This window comes from Hemitrygon akajei, unplaced genomic scaffold (assembly GCF_048418815.1).
Source record: "Hemitrygon akajei unplaced genomic scaffold, sHemAka1.3 Scf000046, whole genome shotgun sequence".
In the NCBI taxonomy this organism is placed as follows: Eukaryota; Metazoa; Chordata; class Chondrichthyes; order Myliobatiformes; family Dasyatidae; genus Hemitrygon; species Hemitrygon akajei.
Genome location: NW_027331932.1, coordinates 5,724,962 through 5,752,513, shown reverse-complemented (window position 1 = coordinate 5,752,513; position 27,552 = coordinate 5,724,962). Strand labels below are relative to the sequence as shown.

At 48.2% G+C, this 27,552-nt stretch overlaps 1 protein-coding gene across 2 annotated transcripts in view; it reads left to right on the top strand.

The window, feature by feature from the left end:
* Window positions 1-19,793, top strand: part of LOC140720717 (C-type lectin domain family 2 member B-like) — a 41,221-nt gene extending 21,428 nt beyond the window's left edge. For both annotated transcript variants that reach the window (XM_073035549.1, XM_073035548.1), the window contains 8 exons: window positions 7,527-7,756; window positions 8,750-8,821; window positions 9,135-9,254; window positions 14,137-14,253; window positions 15,101-15,472; window positions 17,630-17,772; window positions 18,318-18,379; window positions 18,946-19,793. In XM_073035549.1, coding sequence (XP_072891650.1) covers window positions 15,172-15,472; window positions 17,630-17,772; window positions 18,318-18,379; window positions 18,946-19,156 — 717 coding nt within the window. In that variant the 5' untranslated portion in view covers window positions 7,527-7,756; window positions 8,750-8,821; window positions 9,135-9,254; window positions 14,137-14,253; window positions 15,101-15,171 and the 3' untranslated portion in view covers window positions 19,157-19,793. The remainder of the gene's footprint in view (window positions 1-7,526; window positions 7,757-8,749; window positions 8,822-9,134; window positions 9,255-14,136; window positions 14,254-15,100; window positions 15,473-17,629; window positions 17,773-18,317; window positions 18,380-18,945) is intronic.
* Window positions 19,794-27,552: the final 7,759 nt, after the last annotated feature.

Below are 27,552 nucleotides of genomic sequence, written 5' to 3'. Positions count from 1 at the left end.
AGGTTAGGAACAGGAAGGGGTCGATAACTTTACTTGTTTTTTTATATAGGCCGCCTAATAGTAACAGGAATATCGTGGATGCAGATTTCGAAACAGATACTGGAAATGTGTAATAATAGAGTTGTCGTGATGGCAGTTTTTAAATTCCAAAATATCAATTGGAATCTCCCTAGAGCAAGTGGTTTAGATGGGGTAGAGTTTGTTATGTGTCTTCAGGAAGGTTTCTTGACAGATAGGCCTACAACAGGAGAGGCTGTACTTGATTTGGTTTTGAAAAATGTACCTAGTCAGGTGTCAGATCTCTCCGTGGGAGAACATTTGGAAGATAGTGATCATAATTCTATCTCCTTTACAACAGCATTGGATAGAGACAGGAACAGACAATTTAGAAAAACGTTTAATTGGAGTTAAATGAATTATGATACTATCAGGCAGGACACTGGAGGTTTAAGTTGGAACCAGATGTTCTCAGAAAAACGTACATAAGAAATGTGGCAAATATTCAGGGGATAATTGTGTAGAGTTCTGTATAGGCACGTTCCACTGAGACAGGGAGGTTATGGTAGGATAGAGGAAGCGTGGTGTAAAAAGGTTGTAATAAATCCAATCAAGAAGAGAAGTTTACAAAAGGTTCAGAGAGCTGGGTAATTTTAGAGATCTAGAAGATTATAAGGCTACTAGGAAGGAGCTTAGAAGGAAATTAGCAGAGCAGAACGGGCTATGAGAAGGCCTCAGCGGGCAAAATTAAGGAAACCGCCAACGCATTTTACAGTTTTGTGAAGAACAAGAGGATAAGACGTGAAAGAATAGGACCTATGAAGTGTGACAGTGGGAAAGTGTAAGGGAACCGGAGAAAATAGCAGGGGTACTTCATGAACACTTCACTTCAGTATTCACTGTGGAAAGAGGATCTTAGAGATTGAAGTGATGGCTTGCAGCAGACTGAAAAGCTTCAGCATGGAGATATTAAGAGAGAGAATGTTCTGGACCTTTTGGAAAACATCAAGTTGGATTAACCGCCAGAACCGGACGAAATGCAACCCAGGATACGCTGGGAGGCGAAGGAGGAGATTGCTGAGACTCTGCCGATGATCTTCACATCATAAATGGGGACGAGAGAGGTTCCGGAGGATTGGAGTGTTGCGGATGCTGGTCCGACATTCAAGAAAGTGAGTAGAGATAGCCCAGGAAATTATAGACCACTGTTTCTTACCTCACTGGTTGGTAAGTTGATGGAGAAGATCCTGAGCGGCGGGAGATTTGAACATTTGGGGAGGTATAATATGTTCAGGAGTTGTAGGCTTGGCTTTCTAAAGGACAGATAGGTGCCTTACGAGACTGATTGAAATTATGTGGGGATGTGACTAGCACTCTATATTCTCCTTTCAGGATAGACAGGGAGGGAGGCAAAAGTGGTGGGGGCGTGTCACTGCCGATCATTGATATTGCCACCGCTGTAGGAAACGTGGACGCCATGGAGGGATTGTCTATGGAGTGTCTGTGGGTGGAGGTTCGAAACAGGAAGGGAACAATAATTTTACTTGGTGTTTTTATTTGCCGCATTAATAGTAACAGGAATATCGAGGATGCAGATAGGGAAACAGATCCTGGAAAGGTGCAATAATAACAGAGTTGTCGTGATGGGAGCTTTTATTTTCCCAAATATCAATTGGCGTCTCCCTGGAGCAAATGGTTTAGATGGGGTAGAGTTTGTTAGGTGCGTTCAGGAAGGTTTCTTGACACAATATGTAGATAGGCCTACAGCAGGAGAGACTATGCTTGATTTGGTTATGGAAATTGTACCTGTTCCGGTGACGATCTCCAGACATTTTGGAGATAATGATCATAATTCTATCTCCTTTACAATAGCATTGGAAAGAGAAAGGAACTGACAATTTAGAAAAGCGTTTAATTGGCTATCTGGCTCTCAGGCAGGACATTGGAGGCATAACGTGGAAACAGATGTTCTCAGGAAAAAAGTACATAAGAAATGTGACAAACATTCAGGGGGAAATTGTGTAGAGGTCTGTACTGGAGTTCTTCTAATGAGACAGGGAGGTTATGGCAGGCCAGAGGAACCGTGGTGTTAAAATAAACTGTTATAAATCCAGTCAAGAAGAAAAGAAACGTTTACAAAAGTTTCAAAGAGCTACGTAATGATAGAGATCTCGAAGATTATAAGGCTACTGGAAAGGAACTTAGAAGGAAATTAGAAGATCAGAAGGGACTATGAGAAGGCCGTAGCGGGCAGAATTAAGGAAAACACCAACGCATTTTACAAGTATGTGAAGAGCAAGAGGGTAAGACGTGAAAGAATAGGACCTTTCAAGAGTGTCTGTGGGAAACTGTGGATGGAAACGGAGTAAATAGCAGAGGTACTTCATGAATACTTCACTTCAGTATTCACTATGGAAAAGGATCGTAGTGATTGAAGTGATGACTTGCAGCAGGCCTAAAAGCTTGAGTATGTAGATATTAAGAAAGTGTATGTGCTGGAGCTGGATAGGTCGCCGGGACCAGAAGTAACGTAACCCAGGCTACTCTGGGAGGCGACGGAGGAGATTGCTGAGCCTCTGGCGATGATCTTTGCATCATAAATAGGGACGAGAGAGTTTCCGGATTAAAGTGTTGCGGATGTTGGTCCGTTATTCAAGAAAGGGAGTATAGATAGCCAAGGAAATTATAGACCACTCAGTCTTACCTCACTGGTTGGCACATTGATGGAGAAGATCCTGAGAGGCAGGATTTATGAGCTTTTGGAGGGGTATAATTTGATTAGGAGTAGTTATCATGGCCTTGTCAAGGGCAAGTCGTGCCTTACGAGCCTGATTGAATTTTTTGAGGATGTGACTAAACACATTGATGATGGAAGAGCAGTAGATACAGTCTGTATGGATATCAGCAAGGAATTTGATAAGGTACCCCATGCAAGTCTTGCTGAGAAAGTGAGGAATCATGGGATCGAAGGGGGACATTGCTTTGTGGATGCAGAACTAGATTGCTCACAGAAGACAAACAGTGGTTGTAGACGGGTCATATCCTGCATGGAGTTCGATCTGCAGTGGAGTGCTCATGGATCTGTTCTGGGACCCTTACTCTAAGTATTTTTTTTAATATAAATGACCTGGATAAGTATGTGGAGGGTTAGATTAGTAAATTTGCTCATGTCACTGAGGTTGGAGGTGTTGTGGATAGTGTGGTGGGTTGGCAGCGGTTACAGCGGGACATTAATAGGATGAAAAAATGGGCTTAGAAGTGGCAGATGGAGTTTAACCCAGATCAGTGTGAAGTGGCTCACTTTGGTAGGTCAAATATGATGTCCGAATATAGTATTATTGATAAGACTCTTGGCAGTGTGGAGGATCAGAGGGATCTTCGAGTCCGAGACCATCGGGCACTTAAAGCTTACCCGCATGTGGACTTTGTGGTTGAGAAGTGTTATGGTGTACTGGCCTTCACCAATCGTGGAATTGAATTTAGGAGACGAGAGGTAATGTTGCAGCAATATAGGACCCTGTCCAGAACCCGCTTTTGGTACTGTGCTCAGTTCTGGTCGCTTCACTACAGGAAGAAAGTGGAAGCCACAGAAATGGTGCAGAGGAGATTTGGATTTTGCCTGGATTGGGGAGCATGCCTTGTGAGAATAGGTTGAGTGAACTCGGTCTTTTCTCCTTGAAGCGAAGTAGAATGAGAGGTGACCTGATAGAGGTGTACAAAATAATGAGAAGCATTGATCGTGTGGATCGTCAGAGGCTGTTCCCCAGGGCTGAAATGGTTGCCCTAAGAGGACACAGGTTTAAGATGCTGGGGAATAAGTACAGAGGTGATGTCAGGGGTAATTTCCTTTACTCAGTGAGTGGTAAGTGCATGGAATGGGGTGCAGACAACGGTGGTGGAGGCAGATAGGGTAGGGTGGTCTAAGAGGCTTTTAGATAGGTACACGGAGCTTAGTAAAACAGAGGTCTATGGGTAAGCCTAGTAATTTCTGAGGTAGGTATATGTTCGGAATAACTTTGTGGGCTGAAGGGCCTGTATTGTGCTGTAGGGTTTCTATGTTTCCTCTTAGCTTAACCTCAGCGGTTGGGAGAGTGTTGGAGTCTATTAATAAATTTGTGGTTGCGAGGCACTTGGTGCCTAATGCTAAAATTAGTCAAAGTCAGCTGGCTTCTGTCAGGGGAAATTATGTCGACAAATCTGTTAGAGTTCTTTGAGGAAGTAACCAGCAGGGTGGACAAAGGACAGGCAGTGGATGTCATTTACTGGATTTCCAGAACGCATTTGGAAAAGTGCCATGAATGAGGTTGCTTAACAAGACATAATCCCATGGGGTTACCGGAAAGACACTGGCATGGATTGAGGAATGTCTGACCTGCAGGAGGCAGCGAGTGGGAATAAGATGGGCCTTCTCCGGTTGGCTGCCAGTGACGGGTGGTTTTACTCAGGGGGACTGTGTTGAGACCGCTACTTCTCACATTGATTTTCAATGCTGAGTGGAACAGATGGCTTTGTGGCAGAGTTTGCAGATGAAACGTAAGTAGGCGTAGGGGTCAATTGCATTAATAAAATCATAGAACAAAGTTCCTATCTAAATGAATAGAGACAATTAAAAAACCCCATTGAATCCGGCTCGAACACTATCACTGGAAGTGCATTCTCGCTCTGTGGCAACCCACATTCTCTGTGTGAAAAGCATTTCTCCGTCAACCCCTTGTACCACCATCCAAGCACCTTAAAACTACAGAATATAGAACACACAGCAGTACAGCACAGTACAGGCCCTTCGACCCACAATGTTGTGCAGAACTTTAAACCCCGCCTCCCGTATAACCACCCAACTTAAATTCCTCCATATACCAGTCTAGTGATCTCTTAAATTTCACTAGTGTATCTGCCTCCACAACTGACTCAGGCAGTGCATTCCCCCCACCAAGTACTCTCTTAAAAAAATCTTCTTCTAAAATCCACCTTGAACTTCCCACCACTTACCTTAAAGCCATGACATCTTGTATTGAGCAGTGGTGCCCTGGGGGAGAGGCGCTGGCTGTCCACTTTATCTATTCTTCTTAATATCTTGTATACCTCTATCATGTCTCCTCTCATTCTCCTTCTCTCCAAAGAGCCCTAGCTCCCTTAATCTCTGTTAATAATCCATACTCTCTAAATCAGGCATCATCGTGGTAAATCTCCGCTGTACCCTTTCCAGTGCTTCCACATCCTTCCCATACTGAGGCGACCAGAACTGGACACAGTACTCCAAGTGTGGCCTAACCAGAGTTTTATAGAGCTGCATCATTACCTCGCGACTCTTAAATTATATCCATCGAATTATGAAAGCTAACACCCCATAAACTTTCTTAGCTCCCCTGCCTACATGTGATAGGTAGACCTGTAAGGTAGGGTAGTTAAGAAACTATGACCTCACCCCTCAGCAAACGTGTACATTTCATTGACAAACAACGTGAAACAACGGGTCGGTATGGAGGGTGATGCGATGGTGTGGAGGAAACTTCATTCTGTCTCTGACCCCGGGAGTGTATGATGGGACGGTGTGGAAGGAGATTCACTGTGAGTCTGACCCCGGGAGTGTGTAATTGGACGGTGTGGAAGGAGATTCACTGTGAGTCTGATCCCGGCGTGTGCAATGAGACGGTGCGGAGGGAGCTTCACTCTGTGTCTCACTCCGGGAGTGCGTAATACTATGTTGTGGAGGAAGCTTTTTTATTGTTTGACCCGGGGAATGTGTGATTGGGCGGACTGGAGGGAGCTTCACTCTGTTTATGTTGAAAGATTGGAGTGATTGAGCATGTAAACACTGGAATTTAGAAGGATGAGAGGGGATCTGATTGAAACATATAAGCTTATTAAGGGATTGGACACGCTAGATGCAGGAAACGTGTTCCCGATGTTGTCGAAGTCCGGAACCAGAGGTTATGTTTAGGAATTAGGGGTAGGTCATTTAGAAAGAATTTCAGAAAAAAAAAAGTTTTCCACCCAGAGAGTTGTGGATCTGTGGAATTCTCTGCCTCAGAAGGCAGTGGAGGTCAATTCTCTGGGTGCTTTCAAGAAAGAGTTAGATAGAGCACATGAAGTTGGCGGAGTCAAGGGATATGGGGGGAAGGCAGGAATGGGGTACTGATTGTCGATGATCAGCCATGATCACATTGAATGGTGGTGCTTGCTCGCAGGGCCGAATAGCCTACTCCTGCACCAAATGTCTGTTGCCTATTTTTTCTGACCTGTGATGGGACGGTGTGGAGGGAGCTACACTTTGTGACTGACGCCGGGAGAATGTGTTCCGGTGGGGTGGAGAGCGGGAAGTGAGGGAGCGTGTTGTTCGAGGAGAGACGAAACCATCGAAGGAGGGGGGGGGGGGTTGCCGGTTATTGGGAGATTTAGAGAGAGGAGGGCGCAGTAGGCAGATGGCCGGCTGTCCAGGGCCACATGTTATCTAATCTCTCCCCCATCCACCATCGCTGGAAATGCGGAAGGGACGGGACCGAAAATGCAGGGAGATTCCTGGTCGGGGTGCAGTGGGTGGGAGGATTGGGACATTTTTGGGTCACGGCGACGGGCGGTGCTGTTAGGGAGGAGAATCGGTGTGGAGCCGATGTGTGAAAGAGTAGGGTAAGGTAACGGGGAAGGTGGGTCCGTATGCAGCGGAGGGAAGGGGATAGAATGGGGGGGAGAGAGAGAGAGAGAGAGAGAGAGAGAGAGAGAGAGAGAGAGAGAGAGAGAGAGAGAGAGAGAGAGAGAGAGAGAGAGAGAGAGCGATGGGGGATGGGGAGAGAAGGAGAGCTGAGAGAGAGAGATGGAGTGAGAATGCCACGGATTAATGAAGGAAAGAGAGAGGGCGCCACTGGGCACTGTTCCCCTCTCTCCGAGGGGAGGAGGTTCATTAATCTCGCTGGATGTTTTAGTGCTTTGTCCTGGGTCCATGGTTTCTCGCGGACAGAGGGTTTGAGACCCTGGGGATGGTCAAGAGCTGTGAGAAATCAGGAGCCAATCGGGGAGGGGGGTGCAAATTTCTAGGACAATGGAGGCTCTTTATGGGTAACATAAATCCCTCCGACATTCCCTCCTTCATCATTCCTGCCCTCCTTCTCTCCTTCTCTACTTCCCTCCTTCCTTTCATTTCCTCACTTTCCCCACCCGCTACCTTTCTCCCTCCATCATCTAAATTCCTTCTCCCTCATCCCTCCCCTTCCTTCACTCATTTCCTCTCCATATCGCTCTCTCTCCTCCATATCGTCCCCTCCTGTCCCTTTCATTCTTTCTCTCCCTCTGTTCAACCCGTTCGCTCGCCCTCTTTTCTCGTTGTTCTTCGCGATTTCTCTACAAATTTCCCCCTTTTCTCCCCCTCCATTCCCAATCTGTATCGCACTGAGTTCCCACTCTCCCCACAGTCCCTAATGCCTCCCTTCTCTCTCTCCGTTAACAACCTATTTCCCCTCTCTCTCTCCCTCTCTCTCCCCACTACTCTACCCCGCCACTCTAATTTTAACTCTAACTTTCTCTGACGCCCACAGCCTCTCTCCTCCCTGCAATCCTCCGCCTGTCTCGGTTCCTCTCTTTACCAGCTGCTCATCTGGTGTTTGGTGGTGTCGCTCGGACACACCTGTCAACACGGGCTTCCTCTGACAACGGTCACTTCCCCTTCTGAGCTCACAGACGCAGAGATTCTTTGACAGAATGGACGGCAGAGAGACTTACATGAATGTGAATTTCACCAAAACGGACTCACGGTTTCCTTCGCCAGGTGAGTGGGGCAGAGAAACGGAGGGAGGGAGATTCACTCTGTGTCTGACCCCAGGAGTGTGTGATGGGACGGTGTGGAGGGAGATTCACTCTGTCTGACCCCGAGTTTGTGTGGTGGGAAGGTGAGGAGGGGGATTCACTCTGTGTCTTACCCCGAGATTGTGTGGTGCGACGGTGTGGAGGAAGATTCACTCTGTCTGACCCCGAGATAGTGTGGTGGGACGGTGTGGAGGGAGATTCACTCTGTCTGACCCCGAGATTGTGTGGTGGGACGGTGTGGAGGGAGATTCACTCTGTCTGACCCCGAGTTTGTGTGGTGGGAAGGTGAGGAGGGGGATTCACTCTGTGTCTGTCCCCGGGAGTGTGTGATGGGTCGGTGTGTAGGGGATTAACTCTGTGTCTGTACCCGGGAGTGTGTGATGGGACGGTGTTGGGGGAGATTCACTCTGTTTGACCCCGGGAGTGTGTGATGGGACGTGGTGGAGGGAGCTTCACTCTGTGTCTGACCCCGGGTTTGTGTGATGGGACGGTGTGGATTGAGATTCACTCTGTGTCTGACCCCAGGAGTGTGTGATGGGACGTTGTGGATTGAGATTCACTCTGTGTCTGACCCCAGGAGTGTGTGATGGGACTGTGTGGAGGGAGTTTCACTCTGTGTCTGACCCCGGGAGTGTGTGATGGGACGTGGTGGAGGGAGATTCACTCTGTGTCTGACCCCGGGAGTGTGTGATGGGACGGTGTGGATTGAGATTCACTCTGTGTCTGACCCCAGGAGTGTGTGATGGGACTGTGTGGAGGGAGTTTCACTCTGTGTCTGACCCCGGGAGTGTGTGATGGGACGGTGTGGATTGAGATTCACTCTGTGTCTGACCCCAGGAGTGTGTGATGGGACTGTGTGGAGGGAGTTTCACTCTGTGTCTGACCCCGGGATGTGTGATGGGATGGTTTGGAGGGAAATTCACTCTGTGTCTGACTCTCACTGTTCTGTACCCAGCTGAACCTGATGTAACGTACGCGGAACTTAATGTCAAGACCCTCTCGGCGGCCCGGGACCGGACAGATTGAGGTCAGTTTCTTTGTCGGCTTGTCTGTGTTTAGCTGACGTGTCCAATCCTGTCGAGCGATCTCAGAGCAAACGTGGAGTTGACCGTAAATATTGCCTGTTTGAGCATAAGAGAGAGAGAACACTTTGGAGAGACGATGGGGAGGGGGTGGCGGTGAACGTTCGATGGACGGTGCGGAGGTTTCCGTGAGGAGTGAGCGTCCAGGGAGGACCGGTATAGAGGGAGCGCCGTGTGCTGTGAGATGGGTCGGTGAGGAGACTGCACTCTCTACCGCTCTCACTCACTTCTTTATCTGTCTGATTTGCTCTCTCCCAGACGGTCTGAACTCCACCTACTCAGAGTTGAACTTTCTGAAAGAGGAACCCCGCATCGATGAGGACCAAGATAATCCCATTGCCTCGGGAGCCGGCGGGCTGACAACCACTGCACATACAGGTCAGAGTTCACAGGAATGACGTCAATACTGAAGGCTCGAAGGGCCGAATGGTCTACTTCTGCACCTATTGTCTATTGTCTATTGTCTATTGTCTATTGTCTATAAGACCCCTTTGGCGTCCCCGGGTCCGGACAGATCAAGGTCAGTTTTATCTTTGTTAGTTTGTCCCTGTTTGGGTGGCTTGTCCAATCCTGTAGAGAGATCTCAGGGCAAACGTACAGTTGACCCCAATGATCCCCTGTTTGAGAATAACACGGAGGGAACGCGTGAGAGATGTGAAGAGGAGGGAACTCTCGTTGATAGTCGGTGCGGTGTGTTGCGCCCTGGGAGGGGCGGATTAGAGGCCACAATTAAATCCCTTTCCCCTCTCACAGTAATGACGTCATTGTGGAGGGGTCACATGACACAGTACCCAGTGTCCTACTTTCTCATGCATCTGTCTAGACCACTTCCTCTGTCATCTCGTTCCACAGACTGACCACCAGCTGGGTAATAAAAGGTTGTCACTCGGGCCCCAATTAAATCCCTTTCCACTCTCACCTTAGATCTGTGCTCTCTGGTCCTCGATTCTCCAGGTCTACGGAAAGTAGCTGTGCGCATTCACCGCTCTTGGTTTTATACGGATCTCTAAGGTCATCTCGACGCTCCAAGGGATAAAGTCCCAACCGATCCGACCTCTCTCCATAAATTAGTCCCTCGAGTCCGCAATATACTCGTTCTCCTCCTTCTCTCTGCTCGACTACCATTTCTCCATCGTCCCACACTACCCACCCCACTCTCTCTGGCCCTCTCCATCCCCGAACGCCTCCTCTACGCGGTTCCCGATTCTCCCCCAAACAATCCCCCACAAATCCTTCCCTACCTATGCTCTTATTTCTCCCCATCTCCCCACTCCGCCCCACTCTCCGTCCCTCTCTCCTCCCCTGTTCCCTCCCCTCCCATTCCGTTTCCCCTTCTTTCATCCCTGTCTACCACCTCCTCTCTAACACCCTCCCTGTCTCATATATCTCCCTTCACACCATCCTATCTCACCTGGGCCCTCTGATTCACGATAACCCGGAACTGAGGAACGTCTGTGCTCTTTCACCCTGCCTGCGCCCCTCGTGGTTTTATACAACTCTGTAAGGTCACCCCTGCTCTCCAAGGAATAAAGTCCCGACCTGCCCGACGTCTCTCCATGCCTCACTCCCCCGAGTCCAACATCCTCGTAAACCTTCCAGCACAGTGGCCTTTCCTACATCAGGGCGACCAACACTGAACAAGAGCGGCGTCACTGTTGATCAAAAACGTGACCTCCCGACTCCTATAGCATCATCTTCCAGAGCAGTGTACCATCTGAGACCTTGTTAACGTCTAGGTAGATTACATCTACTACCCGTGACTGATCAGCCCTTCCCGATCATACTAGCCCGAAACACTCCCTGGGTGTCGCGCCATCGTGCATCTTCCTCCATGCTCTGTATTCCAAACTCCCTACCTACCCCTCTCCCTCCCTCTCTCACCGCTCCTTTCCTTCGTCATCTCTCCCCACCTTCCGCTCTTCCATCTTCCATCCTGCGACCTTGTCACTGGACTTGTTAAAGTCAGCGTATATTATATCTTCAGGTCCTCCGCAATCAAATCGGTCCGTCTAATCTCCCTGGGCTCCACCATCATACAGAGCAGCCCAACAAATGTATCATTGAAGCCCCTGTACATCACGACTACTACACTGCCCTCATCAGCCGTCCTGCTGACTCTCACCAAAGATGGACATTTCACATGTTCCCTCCTGCTGTCTCGGTGAAGTAGTCAGCATAATCATAGACCCTCCCCCCACCCAACCCGGACTCCCTCCCATCGGGGAGAAAGTTACGAAAGCCCGTCCCACCAGTCTCATGGACGGCTTATGCCTCATTTTATCGGATTATCGAAAGGCCCCCTAGGACGATCAGATGGACTCCTGACCTCACGATCTACTTCGTCGTGGCCCCTTGCACCTTATCGTCTGCCTGTACTGCCTCCCTCTGTAACTGTGACACTTTATTCGGCAGGACCTCTCCTGTTTGCGATGTATATAGAAACAGTGAAACATAGAAAACATACAGCACAATACAGGCTCTTCGGCCCACAAAGCTATGACAGACATGTCCTTATATTAGACCTACATAGGAGTTAACCATCGCCCTCTATTTTTCTAAGCTCCATGAGGCCATCCATGAGTCTCATGAAAGCCCCTATCTTATCCTCCTCTATCACCGCCGCCAGCAGCCCATTCCACGCACTCATCACTCTCTGCGTAAAAAAAAAACTTAACTCTTACATCTCCTCTGTACCTACTTCCAAACACCTTAAAGCTGTGCCCTCTCCTACTTCTCATTTCAGTCCTGGGGAAAAGACTCTGACTATCCACACGATCAATGCCTCTCATTATCTTGAATACCTCTATGAAATCACCTTTCATCTTCCGTCGCTCCAAGGAGAAAAAACCGAGTTCACTCCACCTATTCTCATAAGGCATGCTTTCCAATCCAGGCAACATCCTTGTCAATATCCTCTGCACCCTTTCTATGGATTCTACGTCCTTCCTGTAGTGAGGCGACCAGAACTGGGCACAGTACTCCAAGTGGGGTCTGACCAGGGTCCTTTGTAGCTGCAATTTTACCTGTCGGCTCCTAAACTCCATCCCACGATTGATGAAGGTCAATGCACCGTACGCCTTTTTAACCACAGAGTCAACCTCCGCAGCTGCTTAGAGCTCGGACCCCAAGATCTCTCTGATCCTCCACACTGCCAAAAGTCTTACCATGAGTACGATATTCTGCTATCGTATTTACCTATCAAAATGAACCACCTCCCACTTATCTGGATTGATCTCCATCTGCCACTTCTTAGCGCGGTTTTGCATCCTATCAATGTCCCGCTGTAACCTCTGACAGCTCTCCAACTATCCACAAGACCCTCAACCATTGTGTCATCAGTAAACGTACTACCCCGTTCATCCACTTCCTCATCCAGTTCATTTATAAAAGTCACGAAGAGAAAGGGTCCCAGAACAGATACCTGAGTCACTCCACAGATGACCGACCTCCATGCTGAATACGACCCGTCTGCAACCATTCCTTGCCTTCTGTGGGCAAGCCAGTTCTGGGACAAAGCAATATCCCCTTAGATCCCATGCCTCCTTACTTTCTCAATAAACCTCGCATGGGGTACCTTATCAAATGCCTTACTGAAATCCATATACACTACATCTACTGACCTTCCTTCATCAATGTGTTTAGTCACATCCTCACAAAAATTCAATCAGGCTCGTAAGGCATACCTGCATATAATCATATTATAGCTCTCCGAACCCTTCATTGCACAGTAAGTGATTCAGTGAAAACACTTTTCCATTCCCAGATCGGGACCATTACCGCTAGCCACTGAATGCAAGTGTTTCAACTGATCCGCAGACGAGTCCAGATTAAATTAGAACAAATAGGTCACCATACTGAATGTGAGAGGACTTCAGTGTAAATGTACCATATTGCGTTTAGTCTTTCAAATGAAAATATGTGTCCGAAGGTTGGAAATGACAGGGGGAAAAGGGAAAGTGCTGATCAAGAAGGGTATGCAATGATGTGGAGAGCGGAGAAGTCTGGCCAAGAATTCAGTGGGGCATAGGTCAGTTACAGATACGGTTTGGAGACCTGGCAGATGGAGTTTTAACCCGGTCAAACCTAAAATGTTGGGCCTTGGTAGGTCAAATGAAAGAAGTGACACACAATCAAAGCCAAGACCCGAAACATTGTTGGAACATGGAAACATAGAGAACCTACAGCACAATACAATGCTGTGCCGAACATGTCTTTATTTTAGATGGGCAGAGGATCTTGCGATCCATGCTCATAGCTCCCTGAACATGGCTGCACAGTTGTATTAGATGGTTAAGAAGGCCGATGGCATTTTAGGCCACACTTGGAGTACTGTGTCCAGTTCTGGTCGGGTATTGGCTTTCATAGATCGAGTGATAGAGTTTAAGAGTCGCGATGTAACGATGCAGCTCCATAAAACCCTGGCTAGGCCACACATTGAGTACTGTGTCCAGATCTGGTCGCCTCACTATAGGAAGGATGTGCAAGCATTGGAAGGGGTACAGAGGAGATTTACCAGGATGCTGCCTGGTTTAGAGAGTATGCATTATGATCAGAGATTAAGGGAGCTACGGCTTTACTCTCTGGAGAGGAGGATGAGAGGATACATGATAGAAGATACAAGAAATTGACAAGAATTGATAGAGTGGACAGTCAGCGCCACTTTCCCAGGGAACCACTGTTCAATATAACTGGACATGGCTTGAAGGTAAGGGGTGGGAAGTTCAAGGGGGATATTAGAGGAAGGTTTTTTACTCAGAGAGTGGCTGGGGCGTGGAATGCACTGCCTGAGTCAGTGGTGGAGGCAGATACACTAGTAAAATTTAAGAGACTACTAGACAGGTATATGGAGGAAATTAATGTGTCGGGTTACATGGGAGGCAGTGTTTAAGGGTCGGCACAGCATTGTGGGCCGAAGGGCCTGTACTGTGCTGTATTGTTCAATATTCTGTGTTTTTGCCTTGATTAGTCGGGGCATTGAGTACAAATGTCAAGGAGTTACGTTGCAACTTTATAAAAAATCACTAGTTAGGCTGAATCAGGCGTATTGTACACAGTTCTGGTCACCCCATTATCGGAAGGATGTCAGGGTGTTGGGGAGCCTCCGGAGGGGATTAACAGGACTCTGCCGGGATTCGGTGGCATGTGTTACAACGAGAGATCGGACACCTGGGTCGCTTCCCTGCAGCGGAGGGTGGGAGGGAGGGATTTCCAGTGGGGGACACGGCTGAATTCACACACACGCTGAATGGGCTCTCTACAGTTGCGCTGAAACAGGAGCCGAAGCAGAACATCGGAAATAGACCGGACCGTAAGATCTGCCTACTCTGCCTAGTTACGTTCGCCCTCATCGCGATAGTGGCCGGGCTCTCGATCTATGGTAAGTCGAACGGTCTCCGGGTGGAGTCATACCGCAAGCAAGCAGAGTGGAATGAAACGTTAGCGCAAAAATCTCACCCTGACACCAACATGCCCCTCACCCTGACGTCGAAACGCCCCTCACAGTGACAGCGACACGTTCCTCACCGAGACACAGACGTTACCCTCAACATAGCATAGAAAAGACCGTTACCATTATTATGACAGTACCTCACACCGTGCACGACAGTACACTCACCGTGACTCTGACACAGCCTTCACCGTGAGAGCTACACAGCCTTCTCCGTGACATCGACAGTGCCCTCTCCGTGATACCAACATTCCCCACACTGTGACAACGACACTCCCAACGCCGTGACACCGTCCAGCCCACACCATTACACCAGCACTCCCCTAACCGTGATACTTACACAATCCACACGGTAGCACTGATGTTCCTCTAGCAGGGACACCATCACGCCCCTCACCGTGACACCGACAGGTTCCACACCGGGACATCGTCACGCCCCTCACCATGCCCTGGAAGGTCCCGCTGACAGTGACACGGACACTCCCTCTCACTGTGACACCGACGCTCCCCTCTCCGTGACATTTTCACTCCCCACACAGAAACACTGACACTCTGTTCACCGTGACACCGACACTTCTCTCACTGTGACACAGGCACAGCCCTCAGTATGACACAAATACGCACCACAGTGCGACACCGATACTCCCCACACCGCGGCATCGACACTTCTCAGCCCTCGTCACAGATAGACTTCTCACTGAGACACAGACACTCCCCTTATCTGACACCGACTCACCCCAAACCGTGTCACTGACACACACTTTACTATCACTCTCAGTATCACCTACTCGTCAGTCTCTGATCACCTCCGACCGAAACTACCGGAGACTTTGGGAACAACATTACGAGATGAACAGGACCCAGCGCCAATATCAACAACAAGTCTACAAGTTGAACTCAACCCTTGAATCCAGGACATCCGAGAACTCCCGCTTGGATCTCTCTCAGAGAACCTGTCTGAAGAATCTTTCCGCTATGAACAACAACCTCACTAAACTCGAAAACAACATTACTGTCCTCAACTCGGATCTCTCGGAGCTCAATCGAACGCACAACGATCTCCGTCATCAGTTCAATCAGCTCGAAATGAATCACAGAAACATCAAAGAAACCAAAGCTCTGATTTGTAAATACCTCAACAGGAGAACAGGTGAGACAACATCCCCCGATTCAACTGCTCCATATAACAGGGGGTGAGAGGCGGGGAGGGAGGAGGTGGAGAGTTTCACTCCATCACTTACCCAGGGAATGTGTGATGGGACGGTGTGACGGGATATTTACTCTGTGTTTGACCCCGGGGTCTGTGATGGGAAGGTGTGGAGGGAGATTCACACTGTGTCTGATCCTGGGAGTGTGTGATGGGATGGTGTGGAGGGAGATTCACTCAGTGTCTGACCCCGGGAGTGCGTGATGGGAGGGTGTGGAGGGAGATTCACTCTGTGTCTGACCCCGGGAGTGTGTGATGGGACGGTGTGGAGGGAGATTCACTCGGTGTCTGACGCCGGGAGTGTGCGATGGGAAGGTGTGGAGGGAGCGACATATAGAGTCTGACCCCGGGAATGTGTGATGGGACGGTGTGGAGCGAGATTCACTCAGTGTCTGACCCCGGGAGTACGTGATGGGAGGGTGTGGAGGGAGATTCACTCTGTGTCTGACCCAGGGATTGTGTGATGGGACGGTGTGCAGGGAGATTCACACTGTGTCTGACCTCGGGAGTCTGTGATGGGACGGTGTGGAGGGAGATTGACTCTGTGACTGACCCCTGGAGTGTGTGATTGGACGGTGTGGAGTTAGCGACATATAGAGTCTGACCCCGGGAATGTGTGATGGGACGGTGTGGAGGGAGATTCACTCTGTGTTTGACCCCGGAGTGTGTGATGGGACGGTGTGGAGGGAGATTCACTCTGTGTCTGACCCCGGGAGTGTGTGATGAGTCGGAGTGGAGGGAGATTCACTCTGTGTTTGACCCCGGAGTGTGTGATGGGACGGTGTGGAGGGAGATTCACTCTGTGTCTGACCCCGGGGGTGTGTGATGGGAAGGTGTGGAGAGAGATTCACTCTGTGTCTGACCACGGGACAGTGTGATGGGACGATTTGGAGGGAAATTCACTCTGTGTATGACCCCGGGAATGTTTGATGGGACGGTGTGGAGGGAGATTGACACTGTGTCTGACCCCGGGAGTGTCTGATGGGATGGTGTGGAAGGAGATTCACTTTGTGTCTGTCTCCGGGAGTGTGTGACGGGCCGGTGTGGAGGGAGATTCACTCTGTGTCTGACCCCGGGAGTGTGGAGGGAGATTCACTGTGTGTCTGACCCCGGGAGTGTGTGATGGGACGGTGTGGAGGGAGCTTCAACACATAATACTCTGCAGATGCTGGGGTCAAATGAACACGCATAAAAGTCTTGGGGAACTCAGCTGTTCGAGTAGCCTCTGTGGAAACGAACATACAACGTTTTATTGCCGAGACCATTCGTCAGGACTGAAGGGGGGACGGGTGCACGGGCCCTATAGAGAACGTGGGGGTGGGTGGGAAGGAGAAGGCTGTTAAGTACCAGGTGAAAACCAGTAAGTGGAAAGATCAAGTGGCGGGGTAGGGGAAGCATCGAGAGGATAGGCAGGAAAGGTGAAGAAGGACTGTAAGCGGAAAACACTATGGGCAGTAGAAGCAGTTGGAACCATGAGAGAGGTGTTAGGTATCTGGAGGAGGAGGCAGAGTGAAATTGGGATGGTGGAAGTGATGGGGAGGGAATTACCGGAAGGTGGAGAATTCGAGGGAGTTTCGTTCTGTGTCCGACCCAGGTAAGTGTGAAGGGAGGGTGAGGAAACAGCGACACCAACCGTCTGATCCCGGGAGTGCGTGTGCGTCCGGACGGGTACTGTGTGACATCACTGCGTCTAACACTGATTGTGTGAACAAATGATGCATAAAGAGTTTCACTCTGCGTTTGACATTTCCGTGATTGCTCGGAAGAAGTGGGCTTCGCTCTCTGACTACTGGAATGAGAGATGTGACTGTGTGGATTGAGCTTCGTTCTGCGTCTGATACCAGAAGTCTATGATGGTTCGGTGTGGAGAGAGCTTCACAACGATCCCGGGAGTGTGTGATGGGACGGTGTGGAGGGAGATTTACTCTGTGTCTGACACCGGGGGTATATGTCGGGACGGTGTGAAGAGAGAATCACTCTGTGTCTGACCCCGGGATTATGTGATTGGACGGTATGGAGGGAGTTTAACTTTTTATGATCCCTGTTGATGCGAAGGGATTTATGGAGGGAGATTCACGGTTTCTTGTTCTTGAGTTGCAGAGACGACGTGTCCACATAACTGGATCAAAAAAGAGAACCGGTGTTATTTCATATCCGTGATCTCAAAATCTTATGATGGATCGATGGGACATTGTTCAGAACACGATTCGAGGCTCCTCGAAATAGATTCAGAGGAGGAAAAGGTATGTCTTACCGTGAGACGAGATATCAATAATCAAGAACTCCCGGGGTGACACACGCAGTGAAACTCCCTCCACACTTTCCCATCAAATACTCCTGATTTGAGACACAGTTTGAAGCAATTTCCACAACGTCCGATCACACACTCCCGAGGTGAGACACCGAGTGAGTCTCCCTCGGCAACGTCTCATCACACACTCCCGGGGTGAGACACAGAGTTAAGCTCCCTCCACCTGTACCATTACACACTCCCATGGTTTGGCACCGTGAAAATCCCTCAACACCGTCCCATCACACACTCCGGGGTCAGACACAGTGAGAATCTCCCTCAACACCGTCCCATCACACACTCCCGGGTTCAGACACAGAGTGAATCTCCCCCCACACCGTCCCATCACACACTCCCGGGGTCAGACGCAGAATGAAGCTCACTCCAGACTCCCGAGCTCAGACACTGTGTGATTCCCTCTCTGTACCGTCCCTTCACATGGATATGCATTTAGAGAGTCTGGTTCTAAACATTAACTGAAGGGATTTAATTTCACAGAAGTTTGTTTCCAGTGCTGTCTATCGATACGTAACATACTGGATTGGAAAATGCGCGGACAGGTGAGGTTTGGACTGTTGCAGCTCTGTGGTGTGGGAGTGGGTCAGTGGGATTAGTTTGAAGACTGACACAGATCTGTGGGGAGAGTGTGAGTCAGTGAGATCATTTTGGAGAAAGACACGGTTGTGGGGAGAGTGGGACAGTGGGATTAGTTTGGAGACTGAAACGAGGTCGTGGGGAGAAAATCCGGCAGTGGGATTAGTTTGAGTTCTGACACAGATCTGTGGGGAGAGAGTGAGTCTGTCAGATCAGTTTGGAGAATGACAGGGTTGTGGGGAGAGTGAGACAGTGGGATTAGCTTGTTGACTGATTCAGGTTTGTCGGGAGAGGGTGGTGCTGCGGGATTAATTTGGGAGCTGATTCGGGATTGTAGGGGAGAGCGGTATAATGGGATTAGTACGGCGATGGACCCGGGGCTGTGGGGTTAGCGCGGTGTCATAGGATAAGTTTAGAGGCTGACAAGGTGATGCGGGGAGAGCGCGGATTGGTGGGATTAGTTTGGCGACGGTCTCCGGTTGTCTGCAGGATCTGTTTGTCTCTGTTGAAATTGTCTAAACCTCTTTGATAGGAATGTGGCCTCTGATCTTCTGTACGAGTTGAACTATGGATCGCCCACCTGCCGTAAGTGCGAATCGCAAGGATGGAGTTACCTTTCCAGTTACAGTTGCAAACGTAATTTCAGATTCATCTGCGAGAAGTCGGCACCTTTTTACCCGGATGTTCCTGAAGAGATCCGAGGTCTCTGTCAACACCCTGTGGGGCCGAATTCAATCAAATGACTTCACCCCACTTCTCCGCATTCAATCTATCTCACCCTCATCCCCCCGCCTTTCATCCCCACCCACCCTCTCTTCCCCTCCTTCCTACCCCAGTCTCCTCCTCTACTCGCATCCCCATTCTCCCCCTACTCTCCCTCTCCCCACCTAGACCACTCTCTCCCCTCCCGCCCCGATCTACCCCATTCCCTCCATTTACTCCTCCTTCCTATTCACTCCTCTTCTCTCTCTGCCCTTCTTCTCACCAACTTATTCGGCTTCTCCACATCTCTCTCACTCTCTCCCTCTCTCTCTTTTACACCATGCCTCTCCTCACCGTTTTCTCCACCCACTCTCTCCTCAATTCTGTGCATACGAGCTTTCGATACCCCAACCCAGGGGAAAAAGAATGTGCACATTCACCCTATCTGTTCCTCCCCTGGCTTTACACCTACGCTCCGAAGAACAAAGTCCCATCCTTCTTGTCGTCTCTCCATAACTCAGACCCCCGAGACCCGGCAACATCCTCGTACATCTCCTTCTGCACTCCTTCCATCTCAGTGGCGACTTTCCTACTGGAGTGCGAGCAAAACTGAACACCGCCCTCCCAGCGGGGCCTCACCGACCTTTCCTGAAACTACAACGTGACTTCAGTGCGGTGCAAAGATGTAAAATTAACGTAAATTGGGGAAGTTAATAAATATTGCAAAAAAAAGGTTAATACCGAGGGAGTGTTTAAGTGTTTAGGGAGAGCGCTCAAACTGACGGCGGAGGGGAAGCAACTGCTTGTAAATTGTTGAGTTTACAGGCGCCTGTAACCCCTCCCAGACGGTACCGATGGGAACAGGTAATTTCCCTGCGGAAGGGAGCCCTCGCTGATGGGTGTGGTCATCCCGAGGCATTCCTTCTTGAACATATCCTCGATGGAGGGGAGGTTTGTGCCCGTGATGGGGTTGGCTGAGCCTAGAACCCTCTGCAGCCTCTGGCGACCCTCTGCGTTGCAGCCCCCACACCAGGCGGCGAAGCGACAAGTCAGAACGCTCTCCACAGTACATCCGGAGAAACTCGCGAGTCTTCAATGACAGACCACATCCCCTCAAACCCCTAACGTCTTCGGCTCCAACTTGCGCTGAACAGCGGAAAACAGCCTGGCCGAATCCACACTTGGCAGATAACTCCTGACGCCAATAAAGTCTGTCTTTCTCAAATTCGGAAACTAAACCAGACGTCAAACCAATATTTTTCTATAATGACCTTGTCTCTAATGGCATCACCATCACTAGATGCAAAGTGGTCCCCTAAACAAACTTCTGTCCCCTGCCTTAACCATATAACCATATAACAATCACAGCACGGAAACAGGCCATTCCGGCCCTCCTAGTCCGTGCCGAACTCTTAATCTCACCTAGTCCCACCTACCCGCACTCAGCCCACAACCCTCCACTCCTTTCCTATCCATATACCTATCCAACGTTACCTTAAATGACACAACTGAACTGGCCTCTACTACTTCTACAGGAAGCTCATTCCACACAGCTATCACTCTCTGAGTAAAGAAATACCCCCTCGTGTTTCCCTTAAACTTTTGCCCCCTAACTCTCAAATCATGTCCTCTCGTTTGAATCTCCCCTACTCTCAATGGAAACAGCCTATTCACGTCAACTCTATCTATCCCTCTCAACATTTTAAATACCTCGATCAAATCCCCCCTCAACCTTCTACGCTCCAATGAATAGAGACCTAACTTGTTCAACCTTTCTCTGTAACTTAAGTGCTGAAACCCAGGTAACATCCTAGTAAATTGCCTTGTCCCATTCTTCAGTAGATCAAGTATTGCACTTCCTCGTTGATACTTAATACGTACTGATTAAGGCAACTTTCTTCCAAACGCTTGACTAACTATCCCACTGGTCCTTCCACAGTATGGGACTCACAGTCAATACCTGCTAAAATCATCCAAGATCACAGCGATATGTTTCATGCAACAGTGCGACCTCTTTACAGGTTTGTTCCTCTAAGCACCCAGGACTGTTAGCTGGTCGATCATGTTGCCCCATGAAAGTGTTCATTCCTTTCTTATTCCTCAGCTCCACCCTTAAAGCCTCACCTGGACGAGTTCTCAATTCTGTCCTAACTGACCATTGCCGTGATATATTCAACAACTAGAAATCCCACACGTTTCCCTTGAATTATCCCCGTACTAGTACAACTAAAACTGAAGATACCGGGACTGCTGAACTAACGGTCCTGCCCTTCCTGCAGCTAAGTCTCACTGTTGGTTAAATATTATTCTTCCAGGCGTTGGGCCCTGCCCTGAGCTCATCTTCCTTTTGTACAATAATTTCTGCATTGCAATGTACGCAGCTCAGATCATGAGTCCCAGCAGGCTCAGCTTTTTGCTTCCTGACTTTGTCTGGGGTCTGAACAACATCTGTCTCAACAACCACTCCACTGTCTGTTATGGGTTTCTTGTTCCAAAACCCTACTCCAATGTAAACCCCACCACTCCCCCTTTCTAATGGCAAAACTCACTCCGGGATATAAGTTCTACATCGGTTCAGGAGTAAACTGAGAGAGTTGCTCGCTGGCGGAGATAATGAAGGAGCGGCGCATCGCGGAGCGGTGCAGTGCGGTCTCCAGACATGAGTCCGTGCTGCCCCCCGCTGTTCGCTCTGCAGAAGACAAGCTTTGTTGTGGCCTACTGCAGTTGTGCAAAAATGTGTTTACCTGTAAATGTATATACAGTCAACACAGTGTGATCGTATAAATACTGATATCCACCGCGTACTTGCTATTTTTCCATCGCAGAAGTATTGTTACGAAGGATGAACAGCTCTGATGGGCAGAAGGGTGCAGGGTTGCCCATGTCCCCCTTCCCTGGGAGAATTACAAACCGTTACTGTTGCCAGGCTGTTAATGAGAGAGAAAGAGAAGGAACAAAACATACTGGGACTGGAACATTTGCTTCAGATAAGGGCGAGATAACACCGGGGGAGAGAGACCATATTATGTCACCTGTAAGACTCACGGCTCCGGAGAGGGCTGTTTACTTGGTACTATTCTGTTCATTAAAATTCCTCAGTGGACAGCCGGAGTGGGCTGGTTTGATGGGCTAAGCCATTCAAAACTGATTGACACCTGAGACCCCGTGAGTAGGGACAAAAGTAAGGTCTGGGGAGTCGCCCCTCAGACACACCAGGAGACACACCAAGAGACACACGAGTGAGCACTGCTTAAGTATTGGAATCCACGAGAAAGTGTGGGGCATCGGAGACCGAACGAAGGATCGGTCAATTTTTTTTTATTTTTTATTTTTTAAATTTTTTTATTAGTTTTTCAAAACATTTTACAAAATTAAAATCCCCAAATCCCAATGAGGAGTATTAATACAGAGCAAGGTTAAGCATACAATAACAATATGCTACAAAGGAAGAGAATTTAACAAAAAAGCACCTAAATTAAAGACAAGTGAGCTTAGTGTCCTCCCCAAACCCCACAACACAAGAAAAAAACAACAATTCCAGACCAACCACCACACAATATAGAGAGTATAAGTTAGGACAGTCAAACTCCCAGACTGTGAATACACTTAGCAACAAAGGATAATAATGCCTACTACCAGAAAAAAAAGGGAGCTGAAAGCAAGGGACCGAAAAGAAAAAAAAACCCTAGTCAAGAGGAAGGTTATGAAAGCACTCGGTAAAAGGCCCCCAGACCTTATGGAACTTTAAATCCGAATTAAGAACTGAATAATGATTTTTTTCGAGGTCCAAGCAGGCCAAAATGTCGTTAAGCCATTGCGCATGAGTGGGCGGGGCAACATCTCTCCATCTAAGGAGGATCAAGCGTCTCGCCAGGAGAGAGGCAAAGGATAGTATTCGGCATTTGGTCGGACCCAGACATAAATCTGTCTCGCCCCAAAAACCGAACAGAGCAATTAAGGGTTTAGGTTCTAGGTGCTGATACAGAATACCCGATAATGTAGTGAAGACATCTTTGCAGAATTTCTCCAAGCTTGGACAGAACCAGTACATATGGATGAGAGAGGCCACGCCCCTCTTGCATTTATCACAGAGCGGACTAATGCCAGGGTAGAATCGAGATAGTTTAGATTTAGACATATGGGCTCTATGAACAATCTTAAACTGTAAGAAACAATGGCAAGCACAAAGGGAGGTTGAGTTGACCGATTTGGGAACTGAGTCCCAGCTCTCCTCGGATAAGGAGATATTTAAATCCTGCTCCCAGGCCATTTTAATTTTATCCACAGGGGCCCGTCGTAAGGCTGCTAGTTTATCTTGGATAATTGAAATTAAACCTTTACCTAGTGGATTAATGGAAAGAAATAGGTCCATAGCATTTTTCGCAGGCACTTCAGGAAAGTTAGGAATTAAAGGAGCAGTAAAGTGTCGGATTTGGAGATACCTGAAAAAGTGAGCGTTAGGCAGGTTGAACTTAACAGAGAGCTGTTGAAAAGAAGCGAAGCGATTATCAATGAAGAGATCTTCAACATGTCTAATGCCCTTCCTGTACCAAACATGGAATGCTGAATCGAACGTGGTAGGTAAAAAAAGGTGATTATGTGCGACAGGGCTAGAAATGGAAAACCCCTGGAAACCATAGCTTTTCCTGAACTGAGCCCATATACGCAAAGTGTGTCTAACCAGAGGATTAGCTATTGATCTGGGCAGACTGCTAGGGAGTGCAGAGCCAAGAAGTGCAGATATAGATAATTCTTTAGTGGAGCTCAACTCCATTGCCACCCAGTTAGGGAACTCGGGTTGACCGTGGAAGAAAGGCCAGAAGGCAGCACAACGTATATTAGCTGCCCAGTAATATAAGCGAAAGTTAGGTAAAGCCATGCCACCCTCTTTTTTAGATTTTTGGAGGTGGATTTTATTAATTCTAGAGCGCTTATTCTGCCACAGATATGACAAAATAATAGAGTCTAAGGAATCAAAAAAAGATTTAGGAATAAAAATTGGGAAGAATTTGCGGAGAACATACATTTTGACAACATTGATACGACCTACCAAGTACATAGATAGAGGTGATCATTGTACCAGACACTGTTTTATAGCATATGAAAGATTGACAAAGTTTTCACGAAAGAGATCTTTAAACTTCCTTGTGACTGTAATTCCAAGATAAGTAAATTGATTATGGACTACTTTAAAAGGGAGATCTCGAAATATTAGTTCTTGTGCTTCTTTATTAATTGGGAAAAGTTCACTCTTATGTAAGTTGAGTTTATAGCCAGAGATCTGGCTAAACTGGTCAAGAAGTGAAAACATTAGAGGTAAGGATGTAGACGGATATGAGAGAAAGAGTAGTAAGTCATCAGCATAGAGAGAGACTTTATGTTCAACACCCCCTCTCCAAATCCCGGTCAGTTCAGGACATTTTCGAAATGCTATCGCCAGAGGTTCTATAGCCAAATCAAAGAGAAAGGGACTTAAGGGGCATCCCTGACGGGTGCCACGTTTGAGATTGAATACTTGGGATTTCTGAAAGTTAGTTAGAACAGAAGCAGTAGTACACAGGGACAGCAATCGGATCCAAGAGATGAAACTTTGGCCGAGGTCAAATATTTCTAAGACTGCAAAAAGGTAGTTCCACTCTATACGATCAAATGCTTTCTCCGCATCAAGGGAGATAACACATTACGGAGTACCAGTTGGAACTGAGTATAAAATATTAAATAGACGCCGAATGTTAAAAAAAAAGGGAGACGGTTTTTAATAAAGTCTGTTTGGTCATCAGAGATAATGGAGGGAATAACGGTTTCTAATCTATGAGCCAACACTTTAGCTAAGATCTTTACATCAACATTGAGCAGAGAGATCGGCCTGTACGAGGAACACTCTGTTGGGGCTTTGCCCTTTTTTAAAAGAAGAATAATAGATGCCTCATTGAAAGAGGGTGGCAATTTGCCGTAGTTAAACGAATCAGATAATACTGAAAGTAACTGAGGAGAAAGAAGTGAGGAGAACTTCCACAGGGAACCCATCAGATCCAGGAGATTTCCCTGAGGACAGTGCAGAAATTGCAAAAGATATTTCTTCTAGTGATATAGGCGCATTAAGTTTGGCTTTGAAATCAGATGAAAGTGAGGGGATATTCAGATTCTGTAAAAATTGATCCACAGAGATATTGTAATTCAAAGATTCAGAGGAATAAAGCCGAGAATAAAAATTTTTAAATGCGTCATTAATTTCTAAATGATCCGATGTAAAGTCTCCGTTCTCCTTCCGGATCTTTGTAATATGTTGTTTGGCTTTAGAACGCCTCAGCTGATTGGCTAGGAATTTACCAGACTTATCCCCATGAATGTAAAAGCGGCTCTTGCTTTCGAGAAGTTGGCGTTCGACAGGTTGAGTGGACAGAAGGTTAAATTTAGTTTGGAGTTCAACGCGCTTCTTGTATAATTCAGGGTTCTTAGTTTGGGCATATAATTGATCCACATCTTTAATCTGCTTAATGAGGTCTGCTCGATCTGCACGGGATCTTCTATTGAGATTTGCTGTGTAAGAGATTATTTGACCCCTCAAATATACTTTCATGGCATCCCAGACAATCTGGGATGGCACTTGAGGTGATGTATTAGTGTGAAAATAGAAGGTTATATGGTCTTTAATAAATTTTACGAAATCATCATCCGATAATAAAGTTGAATCGAACCGCCAGTGTTTGTTCCTCTGAGGGAGACCGGGAAAGTTCAGAGAGAGGGTAATTGGGGCATGGTCAGAAATCAGTACTCTGATAGTCACAAGTGTGGGCAAATGGGATAAGTTGGTTATCGAGTAGGAAATAGTCAATTCTAGTGAAGGTATGGTGAACATGTGAGAAAAAGGAATAATCTCTCTCCGTAGGATGGAGGAAACGCCATATATCAGAGATACCAAAATTAGAGAGAAACGACTGAATAGCTAAGGCAGATTTGGTAGGTGATCTGGTAACAGAGGACGATCGGTCCAGTTTAGGATCCAACCAACAGTTAAAGTCACCACCCAATATAAGAGAGTATGAGTTTAAGTCTGGTAGTGAGGAAAAAAACCGTTCAAAAACGTTAACATCATCAATGTTGGGGGCATACAGGTTTGCTAGTGCAACTTTAGTGTTATATAGTTTACCAGAAACAATAATAAAACGGCCATTTGTGTCCGATATTTTATTATGGAGTTCAAAAGGAATATTTGAGTTAATAAGAATGGAGACTCCCCTAGCTTTAGCGGCAAAGGATGAGTGAAAATGCTGACCCGCCCACTTGGACAGAAGCCGGAAGTTATCGAAACAACGAATATGAGTTTCCTCACTCCTCTTTTCACACTGCCCTTCTTCTCACAAACTCTTTCCGCTTCTCCCCATTTATCTCTGTCACTTACCCCAGTCCCTGCTTCTCCTCTCTCCGTTCTCACCACCCACTCTCACCTCCATGCTGTGCATACTAGCTCTCGATGCCCCAGCCAAGGGGGAAAAAAGCTCTGTATTCACCCTATCTGTGCCTCCCCTGGCTTCATACCCACGCTCCAAAGAACAAAGTCCCATCCTTCTTGTCTTCTCTCCATAACTCAGACCCTCGAGACCCGGCAACATCCTCGTAAATCTCCCACCGCACTCCTTCCATCTCAGTGGCGTCTTTCCTACAGGAGGGCGACCAGACCTGAACACCGCCCTCCAAGCGGGGCCTCACCGACCTTTCCTGCAACTACAACGTGACTCAATGCGGTGACCAGACCTGAACACCGCCCTCCAAGCGGGGCCTCACCGACCTTTCCTGCAACTACAACGTGACTCAATGCGGTGACCAGAACTTCCAAGCGGGGCCTCAGCGACCTTTCCTGCAACTACAACGTGACTCAATGCGGTGACCAGAACTGAACACCGCCCTCCAAGCGGGACCTCACCGACATTTCCTGCAACTACAACGTGACTCAATGCGGTGACCAGAACTGAACACCGCCCTCCAAGCGGGGCCTCACCGACCTTTCCTGCAACTACAACGTGACTCAATGCGGTGACCAGAACTTCCAAGCGGGGCCTCAGCGACCTTTCCTGCAACTACAACGTGACTCAATGCGGTGACCAGAACTGAACACCGCCCTCCAAGCGGGGCCTCACCGACCTTTCCTGCAACTACAACGTGACTCAATGCGGTGACCAGACCTGAACACCGCCCCCCAAGCGGGGCCGAACCGACCTTTCCTGCAACTACAACGTGACTCAATGCGGTGACCAGACCTGAACACCGCCCCCCAAGCGGGGCCGAACCGACCTTTCCTGCAACTACAACGTGACTCAATGCGGTGAGCAGACCTGAACACCGCCCCCCAAGCGGGGCCGAACCGACCTTTTCTGCAACTACAACGTGACTCCATGCGGTGACCAGAACTGAACACCGCCCTCCAAGCGGGGCCGAA